The sequence below is a fragment of the Drosophila virilis genome, chromosome X (genome assembly GCF_030788295.1).
Source record: "Drosophila virilis strain 15010-1051.87 chromosome X, Dvir_AGI_RSII-ME, whole genome shotgun sequence".
In the NCBI taxonomy this organism is placed as follows: Eukaryota; Metazoa; Arthropoda; class Insecta; order Diptera; family Drosophilidae; genus Drosophila; species Drosophila virilis.
Genome location: NC_091543.1, coordinates 8,212,889 through 8,227,919, shown reverse-complemented (window position 1 = coordinate 8,227,919; position 15,031 = coordinate 8,212,889). Strand labels below are relative to the sequence as shown.

At 39.1% G+C, this 15,031-nt stretch overlaps 2 protein-coding genes across 8 annotated transcripts in view; both read right to left on the bottom strand.

The window, feature by feature from the left end:
* rg (A kinase anchor protein rugose) overlaps window positions 1-15,031 on the bottom strand; it is a 265,599-nt gene that overhangs the window by 190,319 nt on the left and 60,249 nt on the right. The gene's annotated exons all lie outside the window — the stretch shown is intronic.
* Rpn13R (Regulatory particle non-ATPase 13-related) lies at window positions 6,183-7,809 on the bottom strand. The gene is made up of 2 exons (XM_002056973.4): window positions 6,687-7,809; window positions 6,183-6,626 (listed from the first exon to the last, which is right to left on the bottom strand). Exon 1 carries the CDS (start codon window positions 7,625-7,627, stop codon window positions 7,028-7,030), a length of 600 nt encoding a protein of 199 aa, XP_002057009.1. The 5' UTR covers window positions 7,628-7,809; the 3' UTR covers window positions 6,183-6,626; window positions 6,687-7,027.

Genomic DNA, 15,031 nt, shown 5'->3' with positions numbered 1-15,031 from the left:
CTGTGCCAAAGACAACACACACTTATTCATTATTTCTCTATCAGAAAAAAATGTTTTTAATGCAGACATTCAGTTGTAATTTGAATAATTGTTACACTAAAATAGAAAATTGAAAAAAAAACTATATTCGGCCTAAGCCGAGCGGGATGAGTATGAGCATTAATGCGATAGTACTATCGATAGTTTGGTCTAGGACTTTAAATGCTTTTACATGGCTTGCATGTTGGATAATACTTCAATTATACTTAAAGCATTTACTGGCAGACAATAACAAAGCTCCGTGAGCTTCTTTAATGATTCTTAACTATTTCATTGGATGAATTAATAAACTATTTGGAAATTGTAAACAATTTGCTTGAGCTGAGCATTGTGTGCGTGTTTGTTGATGCTATTATGACAATTATGGTCATAACTTTCAAAATTCAAAAACAAAAAGATTTATTATCTGGCATAAAATATTTTCCACAAAATTTGGCCACAATTTTCCACATTTTCGTTTATTTTATTATTATTCTTCCGGTTTTTTTTTTTTTTTGTTTGTTTTGTTTTGTTGCTAGGGTTAAGCTGCCGACCATTGTCCATGGCCACACTCTGCCGACCTATTTGTCAGCATTTGTTTGACTCCTGCCCGCGGTCCTGCAACGTCCCGCAGCTCCTGCTGTGTTCTGGCTGTGGCACTTTTGTTGGCCGTCATAATCCATAATCCCGAATGCCGTGAAATATGAAATCAACTTAACTGCCGACACAATGGCGGGAGAGCATTTTTGGCAAAATGTTTCGTTTCGCACACTTCAAGATTTTAATTAATTACGTTTATCAATTTCATTTTTCAGCTAACAGTTCTCCGAATATAACGCTTGCCAACATCTGTTTGTTTGTTTGGTTTGCTTTCAAATACCGTTTGCCACTTGAAAGTTTTCGATACCCTGTAGCCGTAGGTTGATAAATGGGTACCTTAAGCTAGCTAACTGACTGTCAGATGGAGCTTTATAACCATAAAGATATACTTTCTCAATGTACATCAGAGTCAGCGTCGCTTTAGTAGTCTTTTTCTCTCACAAGATCCATTGAATTCACAGAATAGACAAATGCGAAAATTTTCGTATGTGAACTCTAGAGAATAAATCATAAGTGTCCGGGTATTAGTTAAGTATGCAACAGGGTAGTTTTCAGCTGTGCAGTTTGAACTATTGCAATTCGATATGTTTTATTGTTGTTGCGAAGTTAGCATTGCATCTATGAGTGTGTGTGAGTGTGTGTGTGTGCGCGCGGATAAATTTTCATAGCTGGCGAGTGCCGGCAGAAAACTGAAAACTGAAAAATGCGACGCAAAAACAAAACCGAAAATTTATTCATTGCACCAAAAAAGCAGCAACTGGGTTAACTTTGGCTTCTTATCTGCGCATTCGAAACATAAGAGACAGAGAGAGAGAGAGAGATAGAGATTTTATTATTGTACATTTTCGTAGAGAAATTTTTTAGTTTTTCTCTTTTTTTTTTGGCACTTTTATTTGATTTTTATGCGACTTTGCGCCCGGACGCCTGAATTATTGCCCGGCGCAATGCTTAAATGTGAACTAGGCCAGGATACGGATGCGGATACGTTTTATGGTGACGGCCAGCTGGGTGGTAGAGTGTGGGTGGAGAGGACTGAGCTTGGCAACGGAACGCCAGCCAGTCGGTTGGACTTTTTGGCAAACTGTTGTAGCAGCAATTGCATACTTTGCGGCGCCTGCACTGACAGATCTGCCCATACATGTGTCTGGCGTATTTGCTCGAAATTTTTGTCCAAATCCAATGCTTCAGCTCTCCGTCTTCCCCTCTCTCTCTTTCTCTCTCTCTCTTGGTCTCGCCTTACTCTAATAGGACATGCTTATGGCTTGTGGCGTTTCCTTTATGCGACAATGTCAAGTCCATTGGCTAACAAATCAAAATTATTTTGCGCTCTTTGACTCAAAAGATGGCGCACTTCCGCTTGCCGGAAACTAGATTAAATATCCGTGTGTACAAAGAAATATAGACATACATATATATTTATATATTATATATATATATATATAACATATATTGGCTTTGTTGCTCTGCTCAGCTGTGGTCAGCTGTCGTCCTTTGGCCTGGACTAAGCTCCTGAGTACACCCAAAGCGTACTTGACATTGACAATTATGACATGCGCTTAGCCTTGAGTGTGCCTCTGCGTATGTATGTATCTGTGTGTATGTGTCTGTTTGAGAATGACAAATTTAAAGGTTTGCCTGCCTTAAGCTGTGAAAGGTCCCTTGAGCACAGCTTAAATACATTTTAAAGACCTCTTGACTTTTGTAATAAACGTATTATAAGGCACCGTCATGTATTGCACTTATCTGCCTTCTCCCTTCCCCCCTCAGCGCACACTTTTGTCTATGGCCAACTACGTGACTGAAGCTAACGCGTCTTAATGCCCATCAGTTTCTCGCGATTATCCACTTGTAAGCAATTGAATTTTTATGTTCTTCTTTGTGTCATTTCCGTAAATGTTATCCTGTCAGTTCGCTCGCATGCACACTAAAATATACTAGCACATGTCTAAATGTGCGCATAGATTCTTTGCGTCCAACTCCATCTTTGTCTAATTTAATGTCAATGGCTTGTTCTCCTTTTATCCAACTGTTTTTTTCTTTATGCTTAACTACTTTTTTATGTGGCTCTCCAGCTCGTTCCATGTCTTCTTATGTCTTCTCTATTGTCTCCGTTACCACATTCCACCTTCTTGCTTTCTTAGAATACAATATTTTCTGAGAATCTGTCATTTATGCTATATAAGAACAACTTTTGGCAACTGCTTTTAAGTGCAGTTTAAGTTTATGCACACTAATTGATAAATAGAGACAAAGTTGTTCCTAATCGAATCCATTTAGTTTGCTTAGTTATAGCTCCATGGAAACCAAAAACTGGCAATTGTTTTAAATTAAAGTGTTGCCCACAATTAAGACCTAGCATTCTTATCATGCAATTTAGCAGCTCGTAATTAAGGTTTTATCACATGCTCTCGGTAAGATATTGTTTTCGTCTAAATAAAATACAATTTCGTAATTTCTACTCAACTTTTTTTCTTTTTTTTTTGTTCTTGTCTTTTTGTTTGACTTTGTAGTTATATTGCAAACTCAAATACTTGGCAATTAACCCAAGGGCGTTTGTTGCTGGGCGAACATGCAGCAGGAGCGGAGGGGCGCGAGTGGAGAAGAGAAGCGTAGAGTTATGTTGGGGCAAGCCTTTTGGCCAAAAACTTTTATTTGCATTGCCTGCGTATGGCAATTTTGCTTTGAGCTCGAAGTGCAACATCAAACAACAACTAGCAACATGTCTCTGTGTGCGTGTGTATGTCTGTGCATGTGTGTGTGTGTGTTATATGTAGCTAACCCACTTTTGCCTCACCTTTGACTACAAAAAAATGCCAACAATTTGTTGGGCTTGTGTTGCTGTTGCTGCTGCTGTTGCTGATAATCAAGCTGAAAACAGAGCCAAACTTCATTTGTACCAATTGCAAGTAATGCCAGAAGAGGCGGCGTCTAAATGGGGGCGTGCCCGACGAACAGGAAACAGTGAGAACTACAAATGTAATGGCAAATTTTTGAAATTAGTATGCAACACGCATAACAGCAGCAGCAACAGCAGCAACAGCAGCACGGCAGCAACATCTGAGGCAGCATAAACCAATGGATGCGGGCAGGAGAAGGGCAATGGTGCGGGTGTGTGAGTGGCGTGCTAAGGAGCCGTGTCAACATAGCTGCCTTTCCACACACACTCGAGCACACACTCAGGCACACACATTGCTGCTGTTGCTGATGTTGTTGCAGCTCCTGCTGCTGTATTCAGCATCAATAAGCAGCATATTTAAGCTGCTTGCAAGCCCCTTTTATTGTTGGCTGGTTTTAAGTAATTTTAATGGCACTTCTTCTGCTATATTTCTGGTATGTACCGAGAGTATTAAGCCGAATGTGTGCTCGAATTGCTGTTGTTGCTTGGCGTTTCATTTCAGCCACATTATATTAGCCATTGCGGCAGCTTAGCAAATTGCTTGGGGCTTGCCCCAACTAAAAAAAAACCAAACCCCACCCGTTGAATGAATGATGGGCACAGCAATAATATGCATGCAGTAGAGAGAGCGAGAGAGGCAGAGAGAGAGAGAGAGAGGGAGAGAGAGAGATGGAGTGAAAGAATTGCGAAGAGGAAGTCGCCGTGTTCCTATATTAGAGTAAGAGCGCGCGAAAAGCTACTTGAAATGCAAGTGTTGTTAAGCAGCTAATCAAGAAAGTTTTCAAGCTTTCTCTTTTTGGCACTTGGGATAAATTATAGCAAAGAGCTAAGCGCAAAACACGACAAAATAAATAGAAATAGAAAAAAAAAAACGAAGTGAATGGGAGCTGCGGCAACAATCGAAAGAACTAGCAAGCTGAACTAGTGCATTATAAGAAAATATACGACAAAGCAACAGGAATCGAAAGTACTGGCAATGTGAACTAGTTTATTACTGCAAGGTAAATTTTTGTAGCATCAAACACAATTTGCGATGCATTTAACAATTTTAAAGATGCGAATAAGATGAACTACCCAGTTGAGGTAGTTCATTATTCCAAAAGTATTTCTTGTAACATAAATAAGAAATTTTTGGAGCTGTGAATGGGCAACAGTAATCAGAAGAACTAGAAAAATGAACTAGCTCATTGTTACAAAGTCGCTATATGAAAATAAATCAGTATTCAAAATATATATTTTTTTTTAGCTTCAAAAGCAAATGATCACCAAAAAATCACCAAGAAAATGTATTTTTTTTCATAATTTAAAGAAAGAACATGATGAATAAGTTTTCGCTAGCCGAAAAAAGAACTATGGAAAATGCAGATTGCCTGCCATGCGGCCAATTTGGCTCGTCGAAAACCAATGAAACCACGGGCCAGTTCTCAAGAAGACGAAACTAGTTTAAGCTCACCGATAACTGGTTCAATTTGTTGGGTAAAAAAGGAAAGAAAATTGTTTGGTTTGCGAATTTCAATTAGGCCACAGCAAGCAATTGCCGAAAGTTTTGAACTATTGGAAATGCCGCAACTCATTGGCAGCAGCTGTTTGCCAATTGGCTGACGAAACCGACTGACTGACCGAATGCCACGCCCAATGGGCTAAAAATTGCACGGCTGCTGACATTGGCTTTTGGCCGACAACGAGCGCTTATTGCGGCCATCGCACAAAATCTCTGCAGACATGCTGGGCATGAAGTTATTGCCATTTGGCAGCGGCAACTTTCCAAAGCTGCCCAAGGCTTAGTCACACACACGCGGAGGCACACACACACGCACACACATATACACGGACACACTCGTACACGTACACATACAAACGCACATAGTCCCAATCAAGTAAATTACAACTAATAATGCGTTTGAATTTGCCAAAGTTGTAAATGACAGCGGAAACGCCCTAAGGGAGTGGCACACACACACACACACACATGCGTGGGTATGCTGGTGTGTGTGTGTGCTATTGTGTATATGTGTGATTTTGTGTGTATGCCTACGACAACAACAATAGCAGCACGCGCTGCACTTCGTGTCTTTTCATTGTGCAACACACTTTTTCGTAGTCTACTTTTTGGCATGCACGACCATTTTGTTTGTTTTTGTGACGCGCTTTCGCATTTTCCAGCTGCTTCTTTTTCTTCTCTGATCACATTTTTTCGCCCCACCCAAAACTCAGTTTCATTTTGGCATAAAGTAAAACAATAAAAAACCTGCGCGAAAAAAACAAAAAAATAAAAACCAATTGAAAGCAAAGCGCAAAAAGCGCGCGCAAATGATGCAGGCAAAAAGTAAATAAAAATAAAAATAAGAATCGGAAAATTTGCTGCTGTCGCATGCCTAGGCCATGCCATACCTCTTCGCACTTAACCCCTTTTTGATGCCCAACCCTTTGGCTTACTTGCACTTTGCAACTATTTTACAATTTTTGTGCGAAATTTCCTTTTTATATGCTCATACCCTATAGCCCATCTCATGACAGACAAAATGTGTCCCATAAGCCACACGCTCTGACCTCGGCAACTGTTGAGCTTCGAGCTGAGAAATTTGGTACCCGAGCTCCTTGTATATTAAGCTGATAAATTATGTTTAAAGCCACGAATATTTCCTGCCAACAGGCCATAAATCGCAGAAGCGAAAATCGTATATTGTTAAATTTATTGCTGGAATTTCTTGCGATTCTTTTTCTCTGCTAAATCGGAGACGTGTGCTTGTCTTAATGTATTATCCCTTTAATGCACAAATTTCGGAACAATAAGCTTAAGAATTTCGTAGTGTTTGATTAGTCTATTGCGTAGGCGAGTATGAAAAGTAGATAAAAGAAATGTGAATGTACTTCTTTTCATGTCACATACAGGGTATCGTCCAGTCAGGTATTGCCATTTTACTTAATTTTTTATGCTGCCATTTGGTGTCTTTTATATCAATTTTAAGTGTTTTATTTTTTAGTCGGTTGCTGCTTTGCACGTCCTGTGCTCGACTTGTCGTCTAACTTATGCCATCTCATTTATCTTCGTAACTTCTTGTGAGTTTTGCGGACTCGTGGTGCAGCCAACGGGCTGGGCAAAATGGGCGAGCTATCAAGCAGTTATTGCATTTCTTTTTTCCCTTTTACATACATATATATATATACATACATTCGCTGTTAGTTTTTCATAGTCTTAAGGACAACAGGAATATTACTGAACATTTTTTCCCAACAATTGATGATTCCAGCTCAAAAGTTTTCTCAAGGCAAAAAAGTTTTGAATTCTTTTCGCAAAAAAGAGCATTGATAACTATTTAGTGTTGACGAATTTCAATGAGTTTAAGCCAATTGCTTATGTAAGATATATTGTATATATTGTAAAGTCGAACTATCAATTGAAAATTGTTGTACGCTTCAATGTAATCGATCTGCAATAATTGTTTTTGTCCATTTTTAGTGTTGTTGTTCAATCTTTTAACGGATTTAGCTGATTTCGCTTACTGCTATAGACTATTTGAGGTAATTTTTGGATTTATCTGGCGGGTGTTCATTCATCTGGAGATTCGACTCGAGCAGCTCATTGACACTCGCACAGACGGCATCATCGAGATCGATCCGCGGATCCTGCATCCAGAAGAACAAGCGCTTGATTGAACGGCGAAATTTCAGCACATAGACCCGACCCGTTTTACAGGGTTCGACGCGTCGAAATTCCAAATAACCCGGCTCGCTCATAATGTCCACCTCGACTGTATCCGATTTTCGATCCTTCCAGCAAAAGTGCAAATGCTGCTCTGCATCGCGATGCAGATAGAGCAGGCCACGACGCTGATCGGGCTCCACCATCTTCTCGCCGACGTTCATGCGGCCGGCCTTGAATGCGATCAAATGCGTAACATCTACCGGCGCTGGCGGTACGTTAACATTGGGCGCATTGTTGGCGGAGAAGGCTTCGCTGTTGTTGCTGTTGTTGCTCTTGTTGCCATCGTTATCGTTTTCATTACTGGCATTGGTACTGACAATCGCGGTCGGGTGGTGCCTCTTCGACGCATTTGTCTGGGTCGATTGGTCCACTTTGATCACTTTGCTAATGTTGGCGTATGACTGCATTTTGAGACGTTTACCTATCCAGCTTGTCTGTATGTTTGCATGCGTGCCTGCGTGTCTGTGTCTGCGTGTGTATGCATGTGTATGTGTGTGTGTGTCGGTGTGTGTCTGTGTGTGTTTTTACGCTTAATTTTGATTGATTTTGAAAGCTGATGTTGTCTTTCCTATATACCAAAATTTTATGAAAGATTTGAATTAAACATAAGACGCCTGCTGCTACAAAGGAAATACGATTTTAATGTCAAATAAAAGCAGGTGTGTGTATGTGCGAGCTTATAGCGCACTTCTGCGCCAGCTTCAACTGCAATTGACCTTTAATTGCACACTTAAAAGCACATAAAAACGTGGCCGGAACACGGCCAAAACATGGTCAGCATTTATATATATACACAATACAAAGCCACGAGCAATGGATGTGAGTATGAGTGTTGTGTCTGTCTCTGTGTGTGTGTGCGTTGAGGGGCGTGTTGCGGTGGGGCGTGTCTCGGCTCGTAAGTGCGGCCAGCTTAGCCGTGCACAATTAAATTAAAGTGATGACTTATATAGCTTAACGTGCAACGGATGGCAGACACAAAAAGGGAAAAAAAATAAAGCGGAGGAGGGAATGAGGGAAAGGGAGAAGGAGATAGAGTGAGCGCCGCTCCCAGGTGAGCGTGTAAACAGTTTCAGTTATGTGCCTAACTATCGATTTTTGCTATCGATATATTCTATATTTCTTCAAGTGAAACTTTACGTTCGCTTTCAATATATTTAAATAAAAGATGTATTTTCAGGAATCGATATATTTCGATAATAATCGATATCTTAACCCAACTCAGCAATTCCAAGCATCACAATTTTTGTCGCTTTACTGAAAAACCCTAAGCCATTTGTCTAAAAGCCGTACCGTAATATATAGGTACATATAATATATATCAGATACCTTATTATGTATGCAAATATATTAGAACTTTGTTGCTTCAAATTCATTCAATTTGTCAAGCTTGCATACTGAAGACGATATGAACGCATCCACAAGGCATGCACATTCTTGCCCAATATGCGTCTGTTGTTATAGCCATGCACTATCTATGCAACTGTTAAGCTGACTAAGTGGTCTGTCTCAGTTTGCTTGTCAATCAGCATATATGTGGGATTGGGGCAGATCTGAACATTGTAATTGACTTATTTGCAAAAAGTAATTCTGAATAGGTTTTGAACAAACTCTTCGGACCACTAACTCATATAGTTGCCATAGCATAAATAGCGTTCGATAATGTAGTACATTTTTGTGGGCTGTATCAAGAAAGGGTATTTAGTATGCGTTGCGCTCAACGTGACAGTTCTTACATATTTTTTTTTTACACTTTTTCAGCAGAAACGTGAAACGTTATGCCAGACACAAACTCTGGCTATGTGAGTGTGTGTCTACTGCATCATTAAGATGTAACTACGTATATATCTTATGTACAACAAGCCATATAGCATATGTTCCTTCAGTGCATGTCTGTAAGTGTCTGTCGCTCTTTGTGTGTGTGTGTGTGTGTGTGCCTGTTTGTATTACCTGGCGCGCTACCTGTGCGCGTTTTAATGACGCCCAGAACCAAGCTGAGCCAGCGCCGGAACTGGAGCTGGTGCAGAGCAGAGGAGAACCACATAACGTCAGAGACAGAAGGCGGCAACCGGTTTTGCTTTTGGCTCCTGTTCAGCGACGGTGTCATGAAATGTTCGAAAGCAATTACAATTTAAGTATTTAATTAGGGAATTACGTGAGCAAATACACACGCCCAGTGAGGCTGTGGGAGACAGACAGCGCGGGAGAGAGAGAGAGAGAGAGAGAGAGAGAAAGAGAGAGAGAGAGAGAGGGGAAGAGTGGAGCTATGAGTGCGAGGCGAAATAAAATTTTTTTTTTGTGATGGCGCAACGACAAAATAAAACAGCATAACGAAGTTGTCGCAATCGACACGCGAGTGGAAGCCAAGAAGTGTCGGAAAGCGAGGGGAGAGAGAGAGAGAAAGAGAAAAGGAGAGAGCAAGGGAGCTAGCGAGTCACCTGCTTGAATGCCAATAAACATGAAGCCAATTTCTGGAGCTACAACAACAGGAACAACAATGGATCCAACACACAATTTACAGTTTACGCTTTACGCGCTTTCGATTCACCCACAGCCAGAAGCCAAACCTGCCCCAAAAATCTAACCCCCCCCCCCGTAGTCCACGCCCCGCGCCCCACGCTAAGCACATGAACAAATAGTAAATAAAATCAAGAACTATAAAAAGTTGACGGTGGCGCGGCATGCGAGCTGAGGTGAAATTGTTAAATTGCCAGCGTTTTTTTGACAAATGCTTTAACGCACACAATTGCGATCAGCACCCCTCCTCCCAAAAATGCCTTAGCCACCGCCCCCCATCCCACCATCGCCCGCCTCCAAAACACGTATTTGCCCGCCCACCTTTGATCCTTGTGCACGGCCGCCTTTCGCACGCCCAAATATTGACGCAGTTTTTCGCTGAGAATATTTCTAGATGTTGCTTTCTCTTTGTTACCCTTACTGAGAGTAGTCTAATTTTGTTACAGCATCTTCGAACGTTTCAAATATCAAAGGTCCAGTAACATATATGGGCGTCGGCTGGATCATACCCATCAGAACAATTGGTCGCATAATTCTTGAAGGAATCATTTTGTTTATTTTATTTTTTTTTTAAGCAATCCAAAGTTCATCTGGGTTGTACATTGTTCAATCGCTCGAAAAATTCATTTCCTTAGCAAAAAGCACTGCTTCAAGGGTATCAAATGTTCGGCTTGCCATAAACTATCGTTCCGACTGCTTGCTTTTTTATTGTCATTTCCCATTTTATGCTTTTATTTCGTTGAGTATCAATAAATTTCCCTTGGCTAAAACAAACAGAGCACAGAAAACAGGTAAACAGCAGACCCACACACACACACGCACACATAGATGTTGCCATATCTACGAGTGTGTGTGTGTGTGTGTTTGGGTATTCTGCTATGCAAAATTAGGTTATTTTAGCGCGATGGTGAAAATTTTCGTATTATTTTGAATACTCAATTGATTTTTTTTAGGGCTGCCCGTGTATCCATCAGTATACATATTTATGTATATATGTATATATCTATTTTTATATCTATATCTAATCACATTTAGGTTTTCATATCTTTAACGTATTTATATCTATTCGCAGCTATTTTACTCTATCCTCCCGGCGAACCATGTTCACAAATCTTTAACTGAAACTAAACGCTTGTATCGACATCTTTATTTATTTAAAAAAAATAATGAAATTTCTTTAATAATTAAGTTACTCGATTTTTTCAACAATTTTCAGCGCTTCTAACGAATATATGTGCCGTCAAGTTCTGGGAGTTTCAAGATATGTTTTCATAACATTTAATTATAATAGATCATTTATTGGCTTTGCGAGGTGACCGCAAAGATAATGGTGCTTGCATGTATATATTTCTATATATTCCATTAAAATTTTCGCTTTAAATCTTGTGTAACTCGGTATTTAAACTTGGTTGAAGTCGCCATCACCTGAGCGAAATTTTCAGAGCATACTTTTAGGGGCCACATATTAAAGTGACCCGAGGGTGTCTGTGTGCTGTGAGTGTGCGTGTGTGTGTGCGTATGTGTGTGTGTGAATACGTTAGTGTGTGCTGCGCAATTGGCCATCAAGCTGCATAAATGAAATTGTACAGACTTAAAATTGCATTTTGGCTTTTACGAAAATTTCTCTTATATTATTTATTCCACAGCCCTATTTATAAACCTGTGCGTGTGCGTGTGAGAGTGTGTGTGTGTATGTGTGTGTGTGTGTGTGTGTGTGTGTGTGTGTGTGTGTGTGTGTGTGTGTGTTATATTAATGAAGTGTTCATAACGCACGCTGCAAATGCGTATTGGTCATGCCATTATGAATGCATATCTGTACAAATGTAATTCCATGTGTTGAAATACTCTTTCACTGAACTGAATCGTAGAAGCCGACAATAAATTCACAAGAGGCAGGAAAATAAAGCTGAAAACTGCTCGTAACGATTAAGTGAAAATGTTGATAAAGCGCATCAAAAAAGGATTTAAAATATAAGTCAGAAATTGCTCAATAATATATTCAATGTTTCCCAAAAAGAGTTAATACGTTGAAGGGATTTGAATCAAAAAATGCACTTTTAGTATTTAGTCGAGTGAATTATTAAATGGGCAATTTATGCCCAAGAATTAGTTTCCAAATATTATGCAAATACTTGCAGTTGGTAAAGAAAATAAACAATAACTTTCAACGAGATATTTTTGTCCTCTGATTAAAAAGCTGAAAAAGTTTGAGACATTTGTGGGACTTGTAAATTTGAGAATATGAAAATACATTGTTAAGTCCGCAGTCTTTTCTCATTATAACTTGTAAATCGATTCTCTTTTTTATATCGCTAAAAATATCGCCTATTGCCATATCGATACAATCATAATAAAGTTTATAATTATTAAAAGGCAAACAATTGCTTGTCTATTGTGGCAGTACGATTTAAAATTATGTTTTAGGCCAAAACGGAAGCTTAAGAAAAAGAAGCATACCTGTGCGCCTTCCCTTCCTTCCCTTCTCTTTAACTTGGCAAAGTTCAATTAATATTGAAATTCTCATATAATTGTGCTGAATAACGAACCCCTTTTTACAATCGTTTGTTAATTAATCAAGTGTCGACCAGCTGGCATCTCAACTATTTGCATATTTAAATTCCAATTCAACAAAATGCATTTGACTCACCCCAGCAATATGTTAGTATTTGATATCTATGAAACCTAACTATGGGCAGATTCAAGCCCAATCGTTTGTTTGGCAAAGCCATATAATGCGATTAAGGGCTATTGATACTTTGTCAACTTAACCCATCGATTGGCATAAATCATATGAAGACTGTACAATTTTGGACCTAAGCATATTTGCGGAGCAGGCCATTAGACAATTGTGTGTAATGATGGGGCGTTTGGGGGGAATTGTACGATTGAATAGATTGAATTCATTTTCAGTTTCGCTTTCAATGCGCAACTGACTTATCTAAATGCAATTAGATTTCAACTGTAATTTCACTTATTTTACAATTTATAATTGAATTTTCGAACTAATTGAGAGTCACTCGAATTGTTTGCGAACGCAATCAATAAAATTCCCTTCGGTGCCGGTTTGATGCACGTCTAATTATCAAATGAGTGCACTCGGGCATAAAAATATATGAACACACAACAATGGCCCAACAATGGCCATTCAAATTTCAATTCAATGCATACAAAGGATTTGCTCTAAAACTAAATGAAACGAATATTGATATTTATACGAAAGACTCCGTCCTGAATGTAACTGACTATCTAAGTAAACAGGAAGGGCGAGCAAGCTGAAGCTTCCTTTTTGGTTCATAAGTGAGTATCAAGACGGGCTGTTCCGAGAATTAAAGCAGCAGACGAAGCTAAACGTTGCAAATAAACATCAATAAAAATGCAGCCAAAAAAGTGTATTCGTAATGTTATGGAACTGCGTAGCTTAGGTTTTTGACGATCGGACCATCAAACAAGAGGTTGTCGGTTAAAATTCAGCAGCAGTTTCTAAAGCCAAGTAATTTCTTTTAGTATATCCACAAGGCACAATTACTTGTCGGCAGGCAAATAATGCCCATGAAAAGAAGAAGAAAAGATATTGTTCGATTTCAAATGGAATCGTTCCTCAACAAGGCTCTGTTAAATAAACTCGCATCAACATGTGACAAAAAGTATATAGACTTCGAAGCTCATGAGGATATAGATATATATAATATATATATATATATATATATATATATCATATATATATATATCAAGATTTAACTGACGAGTTATAGAGTCATCTTGGCATTGTTGAAGACCCATTGATGGAGACATCCTTAACCCAATAAGGATAATTTATTCCTGAACAGTATAAACAGCCGCAGTTGATCAAGGCACATAAGCCTGCATACTCCTGTTTAAGCAGCATTTGTTAGACTCAGATAACTTTATTATATACCAGCCATAGGTTCAGTTGCACACAAATTAAAAACATTATTGTCATTCAAGATAGCTTGATGTTCAGTATGTACTGAGCTTAATTGTTTCTATTTGCTATGTAGCTATTTTTCTATTTTTTTTTTAATATTTATTTTTTAAAAAGGCTCACATTACACATACGCAGCGTGGTGTGCGTCATTAATTCATAGTCACGAGCTTGATTGCGTTCTGTTTGGATAGAGACAGAGAGAGAGAGAGAGAAAGAGAGCGAGAGAGAGCGCGAGAGAGATGGAGAAAAAAAAAGAGACAGTGAGGAAGACAGGCCAATTTAATTGGTTTAAGGAGTCAACTGCACATTAACACATGCTTAGCATTGGATACAGACACATACACACACACACACAGCATATATACACGTATATATATATAAATATATTTATAAATATACACAGCTGTATAGCACAAAGCAAGGTAACCCACGTAACTGGTAAGTTTATGAATTTCAAAAATGCGCCCCATTGCCTAAACTAATTTTCCTGTACACGCAATCGCCCACACTCGCACACACGCACACACGCACACACGCGCACGCACACACCGTGCAGAAAGTATGCTTTTCAATTTCCAGAACACACACACACGAACAGTCCCTTTTCTTTTCCCTTTTTTTTTTTGTGTGTGTTTGTGTGAGCGGCGGTTGTTTAGAGAGGCGTCTGTCAAAGCAACGTACACAAAAGAAAGAAGCAGAATAGAAGAAAGGCAGACCACATAAAAGAGAAACGGGCACTGTATGTTGGGCACCCTGAATACCCTTCGGAAATGAACAACAAATCATGGATATAAGCAGCAATACATCACTTTGCTCAATTGCAGCTAGACAACTTATCTAGAAAGCGGGCTGCCCTTGAGCTGTAACTTATCTAAACAGCAGCAAGCTAGGCGAACGAGAACAAATGAATGAATTTACAAAAAACCGTTCCTGTATTTATAAATCGTGAAACTTATTTGAAGAATGAGGCAAATTTTACAGTGAAGTGCAACTTATCTATAGAGCAAGAAGCTTAACATTGCTTGAAACTAATAAAAACTACAGCGGCCTCTCCCCGTGCTGATGTATATTGCACTGAAACCTAAAAACTGCAGCTTATCCATTCAGCAAGAAACGTAAAGCAATTCACTAAGCCAAATTTAATATGTTATTTCTTTGCTTACGACAAATATTTAGCACATAAACGATTGTTCAACTGTAGATTAACAAAATCAAAAAGGCAATAAACCTTTAAATGCTTGGCAAGGCAACACTTAATATGTTTTACAAATTGAACAGAGCGCAAAAAGGCCTCTGGCATATACAAATGTACAACAATTTGCAGTAGCAATCGCAAACGCGTGACAAAATG